At 36.8% G+C, this 15,168-nt stretch overlaps 1 protein-coding gene across 8 annotated transcripts in view; it reads right to left on the bottom strand.

Moving 5' to 3' along the window:
* SLC4A4 (solute carrier family 4 member 4) overlaps positions 1 to 15,168 on the bottom strand; it is a 495,962-nt gene that overhangs the window by 224,404 nt on the left and 256,390 nt on the right. For all 8 annotated transcript variants that reach the window (XM_012464424.2, XM_064367811.1, XM_012464425.2 and 5 more), the window contains 2 exons: positions 8,074 to 8,234; positions 197 to 376 (listed from right to left, as the gene is read on the bottom strand). In XM_012464424.2, coding sequence (XP_012319847.1) covers positions 197 to 376; positions 8,074 to 8,234 — 341 coding nt within the window. The remainder of the gene's footprint in view (positions 1 to 196; positions 377 to 8,073; positions 8,235 to 15,168) is intronic.

The following is a 15,168-nucleotide window of genomic DNA, read 5'->3' as shown; positions in this document are numbered from 1 at the left end:
GCCTACAACTGCGGAAATCTTTCCAGCAGGACTGCAAACCTGCCCAACTGAATTGAAAATGTCATTATGAAATGACTATGGCATATGAACTCAAGAAAAGAAGAAATATGGAGAAGGGTTAAAACAAAGATGACAGGAGATGGTGTAAAGGTGAGTGAGACAAGAGAAAGCAGCAGCCAGCTGGCCTCTGCATTACCATTATCAGGGTTGGTAAACATCCTACTTGCACTGGAGACTGTCTTCCCAATGTCAGCCAGGGACCGAAGGTTGGATTTCTTGGTTTGATGCCGGTGCTTCCGGAGCAAAGTATAGGTCACCTTATCCTTAAGTTCAGGTTTCAACAGGCCTGTCTCAATCTGATGGTCAACAATCATTTCTAACACAAAAGCAAAGCAAAACAAAAGCAAAAATCAAAACTCAGTCACAAAACCGCGAAGTTATTTTTTTACTCTAACTTTATGGATGTCACCCTCAGATTCAATACCAATATATTATTTTCCAAATTTCCAATTTCCCATTTTATGTAAAAGATAATGTGTACACAGATACTGGCATTAATGAGAGTTACAAATATTAGAGTATTCATTTTATGTTTTTTTCAATCCCAGTTATGGTGTATTCACATAAGTTAGATTCTTCTGTAACACAGTAAGTAATTTATATTTCTCATTAAAAAAAGTAAGATTCAAAAAGTTCATGTACTCATAGCAAATGTACATCAGAAATGTAAATGATATACAAAAACTTAAAGAGTATAGAAAATTTAATGATATTGTTGATTTTTAAAATCTATTTTCCCAAATTCTTCTGTAATGTTATATATACTTAATAATAGAATACAGTAAAGGAAAACAATACCCAATATCAGGTCATCTGAATTAATCCCATGAAAGAAAGATTAAACTACAAAATTATGCTGCAGTCTTTTCTAAGAAAAGAGGCTTATTCTCCTTGTTCAGATCCAACTAAAGACTTTCCAATGTATCCACTGGACATTTTAAAGTATAAAGTGACTAAAATTTTTTATGAAATTGTAATACCTTACTCTTACTAACAAAAAAATTTAAGTTTCTATTACTCTTTTTTTAGTGTGATTTTAACCAGAAAGATGATACTGTTTCATAGAAATTGCTCATAGGTCATTCTGCTGGAAGGTAAGTTCTTATTCCAACAGAAAATAAGAAACCCTCTTTCTCACAAGTCAACATGCAAGCAATATGGCATAAATGAAGCCTGGTGCATTCTACTCTACATCTACATGACAGGCCAACATTTATCTCCAGGCAGGATGGGGCTGAGGACAAAACATTACAGAATCCATGAAGATATGCATTGGTAGGAGTCTATCTCAATGTATGCAAGTAGAACGTTAGTCCTCTGCACAGAATGAGAGTAATGGATCCCATGCCTCCCTTTCTGGATGCATCTAGCACATATATTCATATTTTCCTCTTAGGCAAACTTTAGCATATAAATGTAGAGACATGAACAATAGCTATTCTTTTCCAAAAGGTTGTCAAGAAAATCAATGAGTACTGGTAGGATAACAGCATCTCCCAAGGATTCTCACTTCTTTGTAAAGAGAAGTTATAGATGTTCAAGGGGTTTTGCTTGGGCAGGCATGACTGAACTTCTCAATAGTCCATCTTCTAAGCACTCACAGAATTAGCCTCACAGCCTATAGCTAGAAACTGGCAATTTACACAGTGTACAGTCAACTATTTGGAAGCCAAGCAAAGGCTGAATCCAGGATTTTTCATCACATGCCTCATAGAGAGGCCATAAATGTTATATAACATGGGACCACTTGGTAGGGAGGCTGGGCAAGGCAGGAAAAGTTTCTCCCATAGGAATGTTTTGGTTTGAGAGCGGCTTTTAGCTCTGAGTATTTTTAACTACACAAACCCCACTCAGTAAAACTATCAGAATTGATCCTGTAATTACAATTAAACTTCTGTTCTACAGTAAATAATTAGGTGCCTACAAAACACAACCCCTCTACTTTCCCTTTAAGTCCTTTTGAAGTGGAAAGTCCATTTTACAGCAGAACCAGAAAAACAAACAAACAGACCCACCATATCTGCTATGAGTGCTATCAAACGCCTACTTTAATTTCAGGGTTGTAGATTAAACTGTTTCTTATCTACTCTTCGTGGCAGAGCCTCCCTCTATTCTTGCCCTCCCTTGAAATCTCAAACCAATCTCTATGTATGCACAGCCAGTCCTCTGTTACCAATGCCTGGAAATCACCAGTTAGAACAGGTTAAAACATCTGTATGGCTTTATGCCCTTCATTAAGTTTCCTTTAAAATGGCCAACATTATAGGGATCTCTTTAAGCATAAACTACAAAATCATTCCAAGGAAAGTGGGGGCAGTAATATTTCACAGCTACACTGAAATTAAGCCTTCAATGTTCAAAATCCCACAGACGCTACCAATTGGGAGAGAATGTGCCAACTCTAGATGATAGCAGAGCTGAAAGGAACCTCCTGGGGCATCAAGTTCAATCTCTTATTATGCAGACGAGAACACAGGGCCACAGAGTGACTTGCCCGCAGACATCGACTGATTAAAGGCAAAACTCCCATATAAAACCAGGTTTTCCAACTCAAAGTTTAGATCTTTCTCCATGTCACACAATATTTTTCTTTATTTAAAAACTAAGCTCTAGAGAAAAGAAAATTGATATGTGCAGAGCTTTTGCAGACCAAAAGAATGATGGCTACGTGACAGAAGAATGGACAAAGATCACAAACATTCTTAAAAGAAACACAAAGGGCCAAAAATACATAAATACATATTCAACTTCAAGATTAACTAAGATAATTTAAATAAATATACAAATATGACCAATTATGAGAATTTTTTAATTTGTCAAAGAAATAAAAATTAAAAAGTTGAATCAACCCCCATGATGTGAAAGGTATTCAACGGGCAATTCCATTTCTGACGACAATGGTGCAGTATTGACTAGGAAGTACAAAAGCTTTGTAATATGTTTACACCTTTTGAATAGTCTACCGTTAGAAATATATCCTAAAGAAATCATCTCACAACAATATAATAAAGATGTTCACTTCCTTCCTTATAATTAAAACTTAAAGGCAATCTAAATGCCCAAGAATAGTTTATTGAATATTTTGCAGCTACTATAGTAATGTTCATATTTCTATTTAATGACATAAAAAAGTTCTTACGTTTTAAAAAAAACATACTAAAATGATGTAGTATGGTTCTATTTTGTAAAATCAATTATACATGTGTAAACAGTGTTTTACAGAAAAAAATGCTGAGAGGACAGCTCTGAGAGATTAGTGAGTTTTTTTAATTTTACATGTTACAGTTTTCCAGATTATTTAAAAATGAACATGCATTAGTTTTGTGACTACAAAAAAAGTTAATGCCATTTTAAAAATATAAAAGGTATAAAAACTAAGAAACAATAGGACCAACCTATCTGCCAACATGCACAGCTCGGGAATGCCTTTAAATATAAAAACGAGACTCCAAAAATAGACCTACATTTTCCCAATCCATTTCCCATCACGATAAAATACCTGAAATGGCTTATAATTTTTTTAACATAAGAGGGGAGGAAAATTCCCACAGACTCGGCTTCATACGTGAATGACACTCTTTAAATGTAGAATTACAATGAGGATACTAAAAATAAAGCTATTAAATAATCTGTGAAAATGATGTTTTATCCTTTATAATACTTTAAAGATAAATTTTTCTATTAAGATTCAGAAGAGGTTCTTCACAAAAAAATCAAGTGGAGGCCAGACGAATCAAAAATAGGCTGAATTTTTTATGTAAGTGTGAGAAGTAACACCTGCTTAAACAGTCACCCACCGTGGTGCAGGGCCCTCACGTGGTGTGGTGCTGTCTTTGAGCCTGCAGAGTGAGATGCCTCTCAGAGGCAGGCTAGTGAGGGGTAGCAGGTGGACTGCAAAGGAAAATGAAAAGCAGCTATTGTTTGTTTGATATAATCATGCTTGCTATTATTTCTTTTTCTTCTCATTTGTTGATATAAAATTGGGGTGTGGGGGGAGATGCATCTTAAGAATTAGCTGTGTATAATTCTCAACTCACAAGTATCAGCATGATTCTCAACTCAGAAGTATCAGCATGATCAACTCAGAAGTATCAGCAAAACAACTCCACCTCACCCTCTGCTACAAAAGGATTTTTTAAATAACCAAATAATGACTATAACTCCTCAAGTTACTGTGCCATCTTCTGTCATTTAGATGAAAAAGGTCTCTGTTGCCTTCATGTTTTACCCTGTGTTAGGTTTTGATTCTTTCAGAGGATTAAGAATTTTTTAGCTAGTGACACTCTTTCAAACATGCTCTTCTCCCTACTTCTGGAAATCCAGCCCTTTTCCTCCCCTTTATTTTACTTGTGATGTGTTATTTGCCCCTGAACCACTTCTCCATATTATCAGCTCCAGAATGACAGCACTGGCTCTCTGCCTGCTTGCCCCAGGGCCTGCAGAGCTAACATATTAGTGAGTGATGATACCTCAAAGTGACCTAGTAGTGTCTAATTTTAACATGTTATGACAATTTTTAAAGTAAATGCATGAAGGTTAGAGAAAAAGTTCATAACTGATAATAAAAAATAATGAAAAACTGAAAGGAGACCATAAAATGCTTGATTAACCTCTCTTACTAAATACCAAAACCTTCTCTCTTCGGCCATTGGCTAAAAACGTTCCAGTATAATGTGGTACTTTCTCTTCTACAACATGAAAAGGGTCAGTTAGTTGCTGAAGAACAGAAACTCCTTAAAATGGATCTTCCTGGTGATGAAGTTCCCAAAGACAGTTTTTTTTGTTTTTTTTTTTTTTTTTGAGACATAGTTTCGCTCTTGTTACCCAGGCTGGAGTGCAATGGCGCGATCTCGGCTCACCACAACCTCTGCCTCCTGGGTTCAGGCAATTCTCCTGCCTCAGCCTCCTGAGTAGCTGAGATTACAGGCCCAGCTAATTTTTTTTTTTGTATTTTTAGTAGAGACGGGGTTTCACCATGTTGACCAGGATGGTCTCGATCTCTTGACCTTGTGATCCACCCGCCTCGGCCTCCCAAAGTGCTGGGATTACAGGCGTCAGCCACCGTGCCCGGCCCCAAAGACAGTTTAACAGAAACATCAAAATGTGTAATTCAACTTTTAACTTTCATCACCCTTGCGGATCAGCTCCAAGCACAGCAGAGATGCTGTTCCACTGTTTCCAGCTCTATCTACCACACCGTTTGGAATCTTGTCTCCTGTTCATGAAGTCACTGAGTGTCTCTCTATCTGACTCAATCCATCTACAATCTGCTAGGTGACACGCAGAAAGATCTAGATAAACTATTTATACTGGGATAGACATGTAAGTAGACAGCAAATACATTTGATGATCTTATTTAATGCTCATAACAACCCTGAAAGATCCACCTTCATCTTCCTTTTATAGATGAGGGAATGAAGACTCCAAAAGATTTAAGTAACTGGCCTTGCCCATGGTCATACATGCTAGTAGGGCTAGACTTTAATTAAAAGCCCCAACATTAAATCCAGCATTCCTTATTCTACATCACTTACATGGGAATTAATAAATGACATCTTTTCATATAGTATGGAAATTAATTAATAAATGACATCTTTCCATATAGTATGTATATTTTAACTGAGGACAAATGTTGAGCACAGTGGCATGAATCCCTAAGTGGGGAAACTTTAGGCAGTAATGATCATCTATGATAAAAACTGTTTTTTTTTTAATATGGGAATCTTCCTGGTGACCCTTATTCTCCTCCTAGACTGCCTATACAGTACCAAGACATGAGTTTCTTCTCCAGTTTGCCCTATATTTATGCACATTTGACTTATTTTCAACTTGTGTAATTTTTGACATCTTTGCTCCAGGTTAGTTCTTAAAGTCTGAGAATTACAATTTTCACTCAAAAACTGGATTGATTTTTGCCAATCATTATACTTTTCTGGATAACAATCTCTCTTGCAGCTTTTAATAAATGAAAAAAGGCAATGGAAGAGATGGCCCAGGAAATCATTCTTTCTCTTTGCTTCTGTCTCTATAGATGCGTTCCACTCTCCCCGGGTACCGTAATCCAAGATCTCTCCTCATGTATCAGATTTCCATTTTCAGCCTCACCTGCCTTGTTCAATATGAAAAATGCTATGTAAAACTGTGTTTCCTCCATTATCTTCTAACTACATATGCAGATTTGTACCTATGTTGACTTAAATACTTTATCTCATTTACCTAGTGGTAGATTTGCAAACCCTAATTTTACCAAAGCCTAAAACAGTGTTTGGCACATTATCGAAGCTCATGTACTACTGTAGAATAAAGGTATTAAATAATTATTTCTGTCCATCCAGCATCTTCACATAAGTCCTCTCCCTTCCACACTTGTACCTTACGTACTTCAGATGCATGAAAAGCATGGCTCTTCTTTGCAAATCTAACTAACAAGCTCTCTGAAAAAGAACCAACTATATACATCAGCCAGACATAGGCCTCATTTGACAGCTAATCTTTTCTTCCAACACAAATGCTGCAGCATTCGTATTACCTATAATATAAAGACACAGATGTCACAGACAAGCCTTTTGTCTACAGATATGCAAAGAAACTTTGCAGTAAGTCTGAAATCATATAAGGATGTTACACTGATCACCTTCTTCAGGTCTTTGATCCACATCTTCTTTCCCACAATCCCAGGGTAGGCACACTGCAGACCCCTTGGAAAAATCCAGTCACATCCCTACAGAGATCCAGTGCTCACCTGGTTATGGAATTTTCCTAGGAATAAGAAGTGGAGTCCCTGTACTTCTTTAAAAAAATAAAAAAAATTTAAAAAAACGCAATCTCTGGCACACCTAGATCTGAAGGGTAATATGGCAGTTTTAGGGCCATACCACTGATAAAAAATGAAAACAATGGCCCAGTTTGGAATGCAGTGATGTATACTCAAGGTATTCAGCATGATGAGTTAACATTCAATGCACAAAATATTAACAACAAAGGATGCCAAAGCTGCCCTGCACCATGAGTTTCAATGATTTTGATGGTGGTGATACAAATGACACTTGCCACCAGTGTGACCTTATGCAGTCACCTGTAACGTCCTGCTGGATCCCTGTCCCACCCAGCCTTTAGCCACATGCAGCTAAAGGGGCTTGACTTCTGCCTACAATCAACCCTAACCCAGGAGCTAGATTATTTCCCTTCTTATAGATGATTTAAGTCCTGTTTTACAGTTGATGAAATTGAGGTCGAGAGAAGTTAAGTGCAAGTCTAAGATATCTAACATCAAAGAGTTCTAGAAATCTAGTGTCTGGACTTCCAGTCCAATATAACCAAGGATGGGTGAATAAAGAGACTCTATTTATAATATTAATCTTATGCTAATAAGTGAAGGAAGTGAATGTAAAACTGTGCATATAAAATGAAAAATAACTAAAAATGAAAAGCATGGCAGGGCATGGTGGCTCATACCTGTAATCCTAGTACTTTGGGAGGCTGAGGTGGGTGGATCATTTGAGGTCAGGAGTTCGAGACCAGCCTGGCCAACATGGTTAAACCCCCCTGCCTCAATTAAAAATACAAAAATTAGCCAGGCATGGTGGCAGGCACCTGTAATCCCAGCTACTCGGGAGGCTGAGGCAGGAGAATCGCTTGAACCCAGGAGGCGGAGGTTGCAGTGAACTGAGATCACACCACTGCACTCCAGTCTGGGCAACAGAGTGACACTCTGTCTCAAAAAAAAAAACAACATCATAAGGGAAAGGATTCAGAAGTAAAGCTAGAAGGAAATATTCCAAAATGCCAACAATGACCAGAGGAAGATGTTATGGAAGATAGTTCACTATTTTCTTAATATTTGTGTATTTTTCAAATTTTCTTGCAATAAATCATACTAATATTATAATACAAAAAGAGAGAATAAATGTTATAAAATATTTAACTCTGCTTACACTACTAGTCATCTGCCTTGGTGAACTGTGGATAGGTAAAGTCAACAAAAATAATAAAAGGTTCAAACAGCATACTTACCCACCAACTGTGGGAGAGAAGAAGCCTCCCGGTCAAGCATGATGGATCCTTTCTCCATACACGTCCTCAGCTCAAATAAACTATGAAGGGACAATGTGGCCACATGGGGCTTGCTCCATCTTTCCCCGCCCTGTTCCACTTTTTCTTCAAACTTGATCCATCTAGGAAAATGAGATTAGTAAAGAGCAATTAAAAGTGTTCTAATGTCCTCTAGAAATAGCAGTCTCAACCCCTCCATCACCAACCCTTCCAGCACTTCCAAAATGTCTCTTTTTGTTGAGTATTAATAGCTTATTACATCATTAATTACATAATCTTCATAAATACACTCAAAGAGAAGCACTAGACTGCTCCCCTGAAGTTACAGAGGATAAAAGCAAATCAAGAGAAGCCAAAGCATCCTTGGTTTTATATCTGCCTATATGTAACCATGAGATCCTTAAGAACAATTATTTAACTAAATTTTTAATAAGGTAGAAAAATATGCGTTTCAAAATTCTCCATGTGGGTACAGCCTACAGTGTATAAAAATAACCGCCACTGTGAGGATTCTGTTGTGACTTCACGAGGCAAGTTTAAATAAGGTGAAATATCAGTGATTAACCAATATTTATCTCAGACATAAAAAGCATGATGTGTGAAGTGGCAAGATGAACGTAAAATTTTGTTTTATTGATGCGTAAGGAAGACCAGCATGTTTTGTGTGTCTTCCTTTAATATACATATCTCAGCAGATGCATGTTCCACTTTTATTATGATTTAAAAAAGTTTACCCTTCATGTCTGGTTCTATATGTGTCTAAATATGCACAAGCTCAGTGAACAACAGATTATTCTGATAACAGGATATCTCCTTCTAACCTTAGGGATGTAACAACCCTCTTTTCTAGCTTCTGCTTTCTAAGACTCCTAGACATTTTGATAACTTAGCAATGTATAGCAGCAAAAAACCTTAATGGAAATGAGAGCAAAATACATTTGACAGACTTTATATCCCACATATTACACAAACAGACACTTCCTTTACTGCTAAAGGAAAATGGAAAAGGATCATCGTTTTGCTGTTCATCATGACACAAACAAAAAGGCTTCTTTCTTTCACTTTAAACCTTCTGAGAGATATTGAAAGAGATAAAGAAGGAATTAAAATTGTTTTCTACATTCTTCACCCAAAGGTTTAATGATTGAAAAATGTTTTCCTAGAGAAAGCTAAACGCTCACCTAAGTCACTAAAGATGAGAACAAAGGGCAGAGATCAGTGGAAGCTCTACATAGGGTATTATTTATAGACCTCTTACCACCCCCAGAAGAGGGAAAAAAAAAAAAACACATTAGTAGAACCAGGAGTGAAAATAGATCAAGAGATCAGCACACAATGTCAAAGAAAATTTAGAATTTTAATCAAACCCAACACCCATATGTTTCAGAAGTATTAGAGCCATATCTGAAGACTCTCCCCTATGCTCCTCTCAGGAAGCCTCTCACAGCCAGGCAACTCCAAAGTCAATCGTAACCTTATCTCAACCTTACCCACAATTCTAAGACCCTCCTCCTTTTCCCTGTATCCTCCCCAAAAATGCAGGAAGTGGATATTTTTACATGTTTACTTCATGAATTAAAAAGTCCACAATACCACCAAAGAAGTTCTAGAACTTCAGAACTGGACTTGGTTTATTTCTACAAAAGTAGTTGTGACACATTCTGAAACAGAATGAAAGACATCTTGTGTGTATGTGTGTGTGTGCGTGTGTGTGTGTGTGTGTGATTAAACTATTATTTCTTCACTTTGGTTCAAGTTAGAGCCAGAGAAATAGAAGGAACTGGGAGAAAAATGACACAATTTTATATTATACTCAAAGAATTCTGAGTTTAACCAAAACTATAAAAGGTAATAAGGTGATTGGAGTTATTTCGAGAATAATCCACTTCTGATGGAGAATATCGCACTGGTTAACTTCAGGTACATCATCTTTTCATGCTTGCTCATAGAATTTCTAAGCATGTTTGTTGGTAATTGGCATATGAATAATATTTACATATGATGCTATAATTTATTGCTCAAGATAAGACTCTAGAAAAAGGAAGATACCATCACATATGAAATCAAGTCAGAGTTACCTAGAATTATGTCATCTATAATTCTTGATTACTCTTGAATTCCTAAGAGTGTGCTTATTTTCTCAGGGATAGAATGTTTGGTCATAGAATTTAAGCCCAAGATGAATAACATGGAGCAGCTAGAAGTCCTGTAAAGGGGAATGTTTTAGAAGGCCTTTACTTCCCTCTTATCTTTCCTAAATGAGCCCCACTTCTATCAGTTGCCAAGAGCCTGTACTGCCAGATCTATTCCTTAAAAAAAACTAAACCTCACTTATATACAGTAGCTCTTTTCTGCCATTATACTCTCTATGGTCTGAAGGTCTTATATCCCCACAAAATTCATGTATTGAAATCCTATCCCCCAAGGTAATGGTACAAAGAAATGGGCCCTTTGAGAGGTGATTAGATGGACTAATGCCTTTATAAAACAGACCCCAGACAGCTCTCTAGCCCCTTCCACCGTGTGAAGACACAATGATATGGTGCCATCTGTGAGAAAGCAGGCTCTCACCAGACACTGAATCTGACAGTGTCTTGATCTTGAACTTCCCACCCCCCAGAACTGTAAGAACCAAATTTCTGTTGTCTGTAATCTACCCAGTCTATAGTATTTTGTTATAGCAGCCTAAATAGGCTAAGATAATTCTCAACTGTCCAAACAATATCAGTTTAATAAGATTTAATTTAAAAAGAAAAACAAGAAAACCATTGCAGTTCTTTGTAGTCCATCTTTTATTTATTCCTCTCCCTAGTTTATATTGTAGGCAACCTGGTTAGACTTAAATATAACTTTGAATACATTGAAGAAATGCATTTGGAAAACATAAATCCAAATGAGGGTGGATTTATGAAATAGCATTACTCACCCTTCTGGATTACACCAGCTCTTTAGGTCAAGATTTAACCATAAAGGAATGGAAATATAAATTCTCAAAACTAGCCAGTTCTTTAAAATTTATATTTATAAGGGATAAATATTATCTCATAGCTCAGTTTAGCATCTATTTTACTTTACGTTCAGTAAATATTGAATATTGTGATGATGTCATATTACAGCACAGCTTACAGCACAAGGGGAACTCTGGAAAAATGCCTATTAAATTCCTTTAAAATGTATTGCTCTAATTGTTAAAGGAATTGATTATACTTCCAACAAATGCATTTGGACCTAAAATACTGGCTTTCCTAATTAAATAGATCATTTGCAGATAGTTTCATTCCAGAAACTGCACATGCTCTGTCTAGCCTCCTTGCATATCAAGGACAAATTTGGATTTTGAAAAAAAAAAAAAAACCTGAAAACTACTCAAATCAAATCAGAGCCCATTAAAGAAAAGGCTAAGGCTAAAGTACCAAAGTTCACCCTCTCCAAGTGCCAATGAATCTGCAAAGGTGCTTTAGAACCATGTAATTACAATTTTTTGAAAAAACAGACGTTTTTACTGTAGGGTATACTAAAAGCCACTATCTCTCCTTTATAATAACTATGAATAATTACATATTTGTAATAAGTTTCCTACTTTCTTTTTGTTTCAGTACTTGACTTTTTACAGAAAAATGTGTTTCAAGAGTAGGCTTTTTAAATGCTTGCAATTACAAAACTGTTTTAACCTTACAGGAGGGGTTTATCAGGTGAAGTTTATTTATTCCAAAGTTTTAGAAGAATAATGATAAAATACTTCGCAGTTTAAGACATTTTCAGTGACTGGCAAACAAACAGCATTTCACTTGTTTGTTGAAGAAAAAAAAGACCCACTGGGAATGACTGAATTTTGCAACTTTCCAATCATATGATTAAATATAATTAAGAAAAAAACAAGACCTCTAACTTAAAAACATACCAGTTATACAGTGGAAACCAGACATGACCTTTACACTAAATAAAATTCAACTGAGTACAACTATTGAAATGATACTAAATTTCTTGCTAACTAACAAGCGCCTTATCACCCATAAAAGAAGCCAATGCTAGTGTGTACCTGGAAGAAATGAGGTTTTTAAGGAGAATTCTTAAAATTCTAGATCAACTATTAAAGTTATTGCATATAACTACATAGACAACTACATATAATTACACAGATTATTAAATTCCTTGAGTCTTTTTCTTACAGAAAAATAAACTTGGTCTGAAATAGAATTTCCCCAAAGTAATTCAGTAGAGAAAAGACAGAAAAATCAGTGTAGACTGGGAGACAGCAGTCTTTGCCCAAACCCACAGTATAAGTGCACATGTTGGTATTTAATGGCCATGCTCTTAATTCAGGTTCTTCAGAGGTGGTTCAGGTCAATCTGCCAAGTAGAAACACACATGGGTGTACATTTGTGGTGTCCACTTGAAAGTAAAACATCAATACCCTTTTCCTTTGCTGGCTTGTGTTTGTTGAAACTTGTGATGGCTTTCTTTTAAACTCAGGAGGTTTGGCAGCACAGTTTGAATTATGCTGAGGAAGTTATCTTTTTTTTTTTTTTTTGAGATGGAGTCTCACTCTCCTCCAGGCTGGAGTGCAATAGTGCAATCTTGGCTCACTACAACCTCCACCTCCTGAGTTAAAGCTATTCTCCAGCCTCAGCCTCCTGAGGCTCTGCCCAACACATCCAGCTAATTTTTGTATTTTTAGTAGAGACAGGGTTTCACCACATTAGCCAGGCTGGTCTCAAACTCTTGATCTCGTGATCCACCCACCTTGCCCTCCCAAAGTGCTGAGATTACAAGTGTGAGCCACCATGCCTGGTATGGGTATGTTATCTTAAAAACATTCATATAACAATGGTTAAGTCCAGCACTGTCCATCTGAAAATTCACTGAAGAGAAACAGCTAATAATCATTTTTGTAGAGATATCCCTACTCAAATGAATAAAGAATTTGGGCAGGGAAAAAAAGGTCCCTTTCTCCTGACTTTGGGCCTTCATCAAAGTTAGATCATGAGTTATTCTTTTACCAGTTTGTTTCATTAACCCATTAGCTGACACCTAGTCACCTAGGCATTCTTAATGGGAGCACAGGCTTCTTCACCAATTCCAAATGATTTTTCAGGTCTGATAAGACTACCCTTTGTACAGTATTTAACTTGTACTCTCTTTTGGAAGAACCACTGAAAATTCAAAGTTCTAACTTTTATGAAAAAGAACAGGTGAAAATGTAAAAAAGATGGTGATAGAGTTGATTGTTACTTTAAACTTCTTGTAAATATTTAATCTTGTTCATAGTATAACTACTGTACTTTCCATGACTTAAAAGGTGACAACTCCCCCTATTATTGAAACAATTCTCATTTTTTCAGGTACAGGGCCAGCCTGAAATGTCTGAAGCCACAGTAATGCTGATGCTCAGTGTAGGATGTTCTTGGTCAAATCAAATCATTAGCCAACTGAAAAGTAGAGAGTCTAAAAAGAGAAAGAAGGCTGATACTGAGTTCTGTGGGGTGTAGACTTATAATAGAAACTACATAAAGCTGGAGAAGTCCAGAGAGTTAGCTCTCTATGGAATAAAATAGCCTATCAATTGCAGTTTTCACAGAAAATCAAAATATTATCAATTTATAAGTTGGCCAGAAAAAGATTCATGTCACATCTTTATATATAAGATGGATTCCTTCTAAACATTAAATTTTCATTAGTCTGGTAGGTTTGAGAGCTTTTAATGGGGGGAAAAAAACTACCATGTCTGGAAATTGGACATCACATGTGGAAGTCAGAAATTACTGCAAAAAACATTCTGAAAGCAGGGTATGTCCCAGGTAGTAAAGGTTACTAAAAAGCTGAATATTTCCAGAGGCATATTCACCTCCAAGCCTCTCCAGAGAATTAAAGTGGAGTAGCAAACTAAGAATCAAGGTTGCACATGGACACAGGGAGGGGAGCATCACACGCTGGTGTCTGTTGTGGGGTGGGGGGCTAGGGGAGAGATAGCAGCAGGTGGGGAGATTAACATTAGGAGAAATACCTAATGTACGCGACAGGGGATGGAGGCAGCAAACCACCATGGCATGTGTATACCTATGTAACAATCCTGCAAGATTTGCACATGTACCCCAGAACTTAAAAGTATAATAAAAAAAAAGAATCAAGGTTATATTTCTCTATTCATTGATTCTATTAGCCAGTCTTTATTGAGCATGAACTGTGTGCCAGGTAGTTTTAGGCACTAGGTATAGAGTGACAAAACAACTGAAAATTTCTGCCGTTACAGAGCTTTAATTCTATTGGGAAGAGATAATAACAAGATATACGATGTGCTAAGTGCTGACAGGTGCTAAGGACAAAAATAATGAAAGATGAGGGATAGGAAGTATTGGGGGAAGCTTTCAATGATAGATAGGACAACCACTAAGCAGGTAATATTTGAATAAAGACCTGAAGGAGATGAGGGAATGAGCCACGCAGGTAACTGGGGGGGGTTCAGGGAAAAGAGAACATTTCAGACAGAGGAAACAAGTGCAAAGTTCCTGACAGATTAGCGTGACTGGCCAGTGAGGTTCAAACAGAGTGAAGCAGAGGAAATGAAAATGAAGACAAAAATCAAAGAGATCATGGCAGACAGTTCGTAAGAGAAGTAAGAGCAGGTGCAAAGAGCTCAACTAATTAGGAGGCATCTGCAGTAATCTCAGTGAGAAATGATGGGATGAACTAGAGTCGTAGCAGTACTGAATGTCAGATATCGTGAGATCTCTGAATATGTTACCTATGTACGTGATCAGAGTTCGCCAATTGATCAGATATTGAGTGTAGAGAAAGACAGAAATCTAGGAAGACTCCAATGTTTCTGGCTCAGAAACTAAAAGAATGGAATTGTTTATTGAGATGAGGAAACCTGTAGGAAGACCAGATCCAAAGTTCAGTTTTAGACATGTCAATTCTGAGACTCCCATTAGCTCTCCAATTATTTGATTCCAACTAATAAGGAATTATATCCATGCTTTTATAAATGCAGATGTCATCAGTATATTAATGAAGTAGTTTGAAACTTTAAACATAAGTCCTCTTCTATGCTTTATC

Source organism: Aotus nancymaae, unplaced genomic scaffold (assembly GCF_030222135.1).
Source record: "Aotus nancymaae isolate 86718 unplaced genomic scaffold, 86718_ANA_hifiasm-v0.15.2.pri h1tg000006l, whole genome shotgun sequence".
In the NCBI taxonomy this organism is placed as follows: domain Eukaryota; kingdom Metazoa; phylum Chordata; class Mammalia; order Primates; family Aotidae; genus Aotus; species Aotus nancymaae.
Note: the sequence above shows the minus strand (reverse complement) of the source record. Positions and strands in the feature narration are given on the sequence as shown.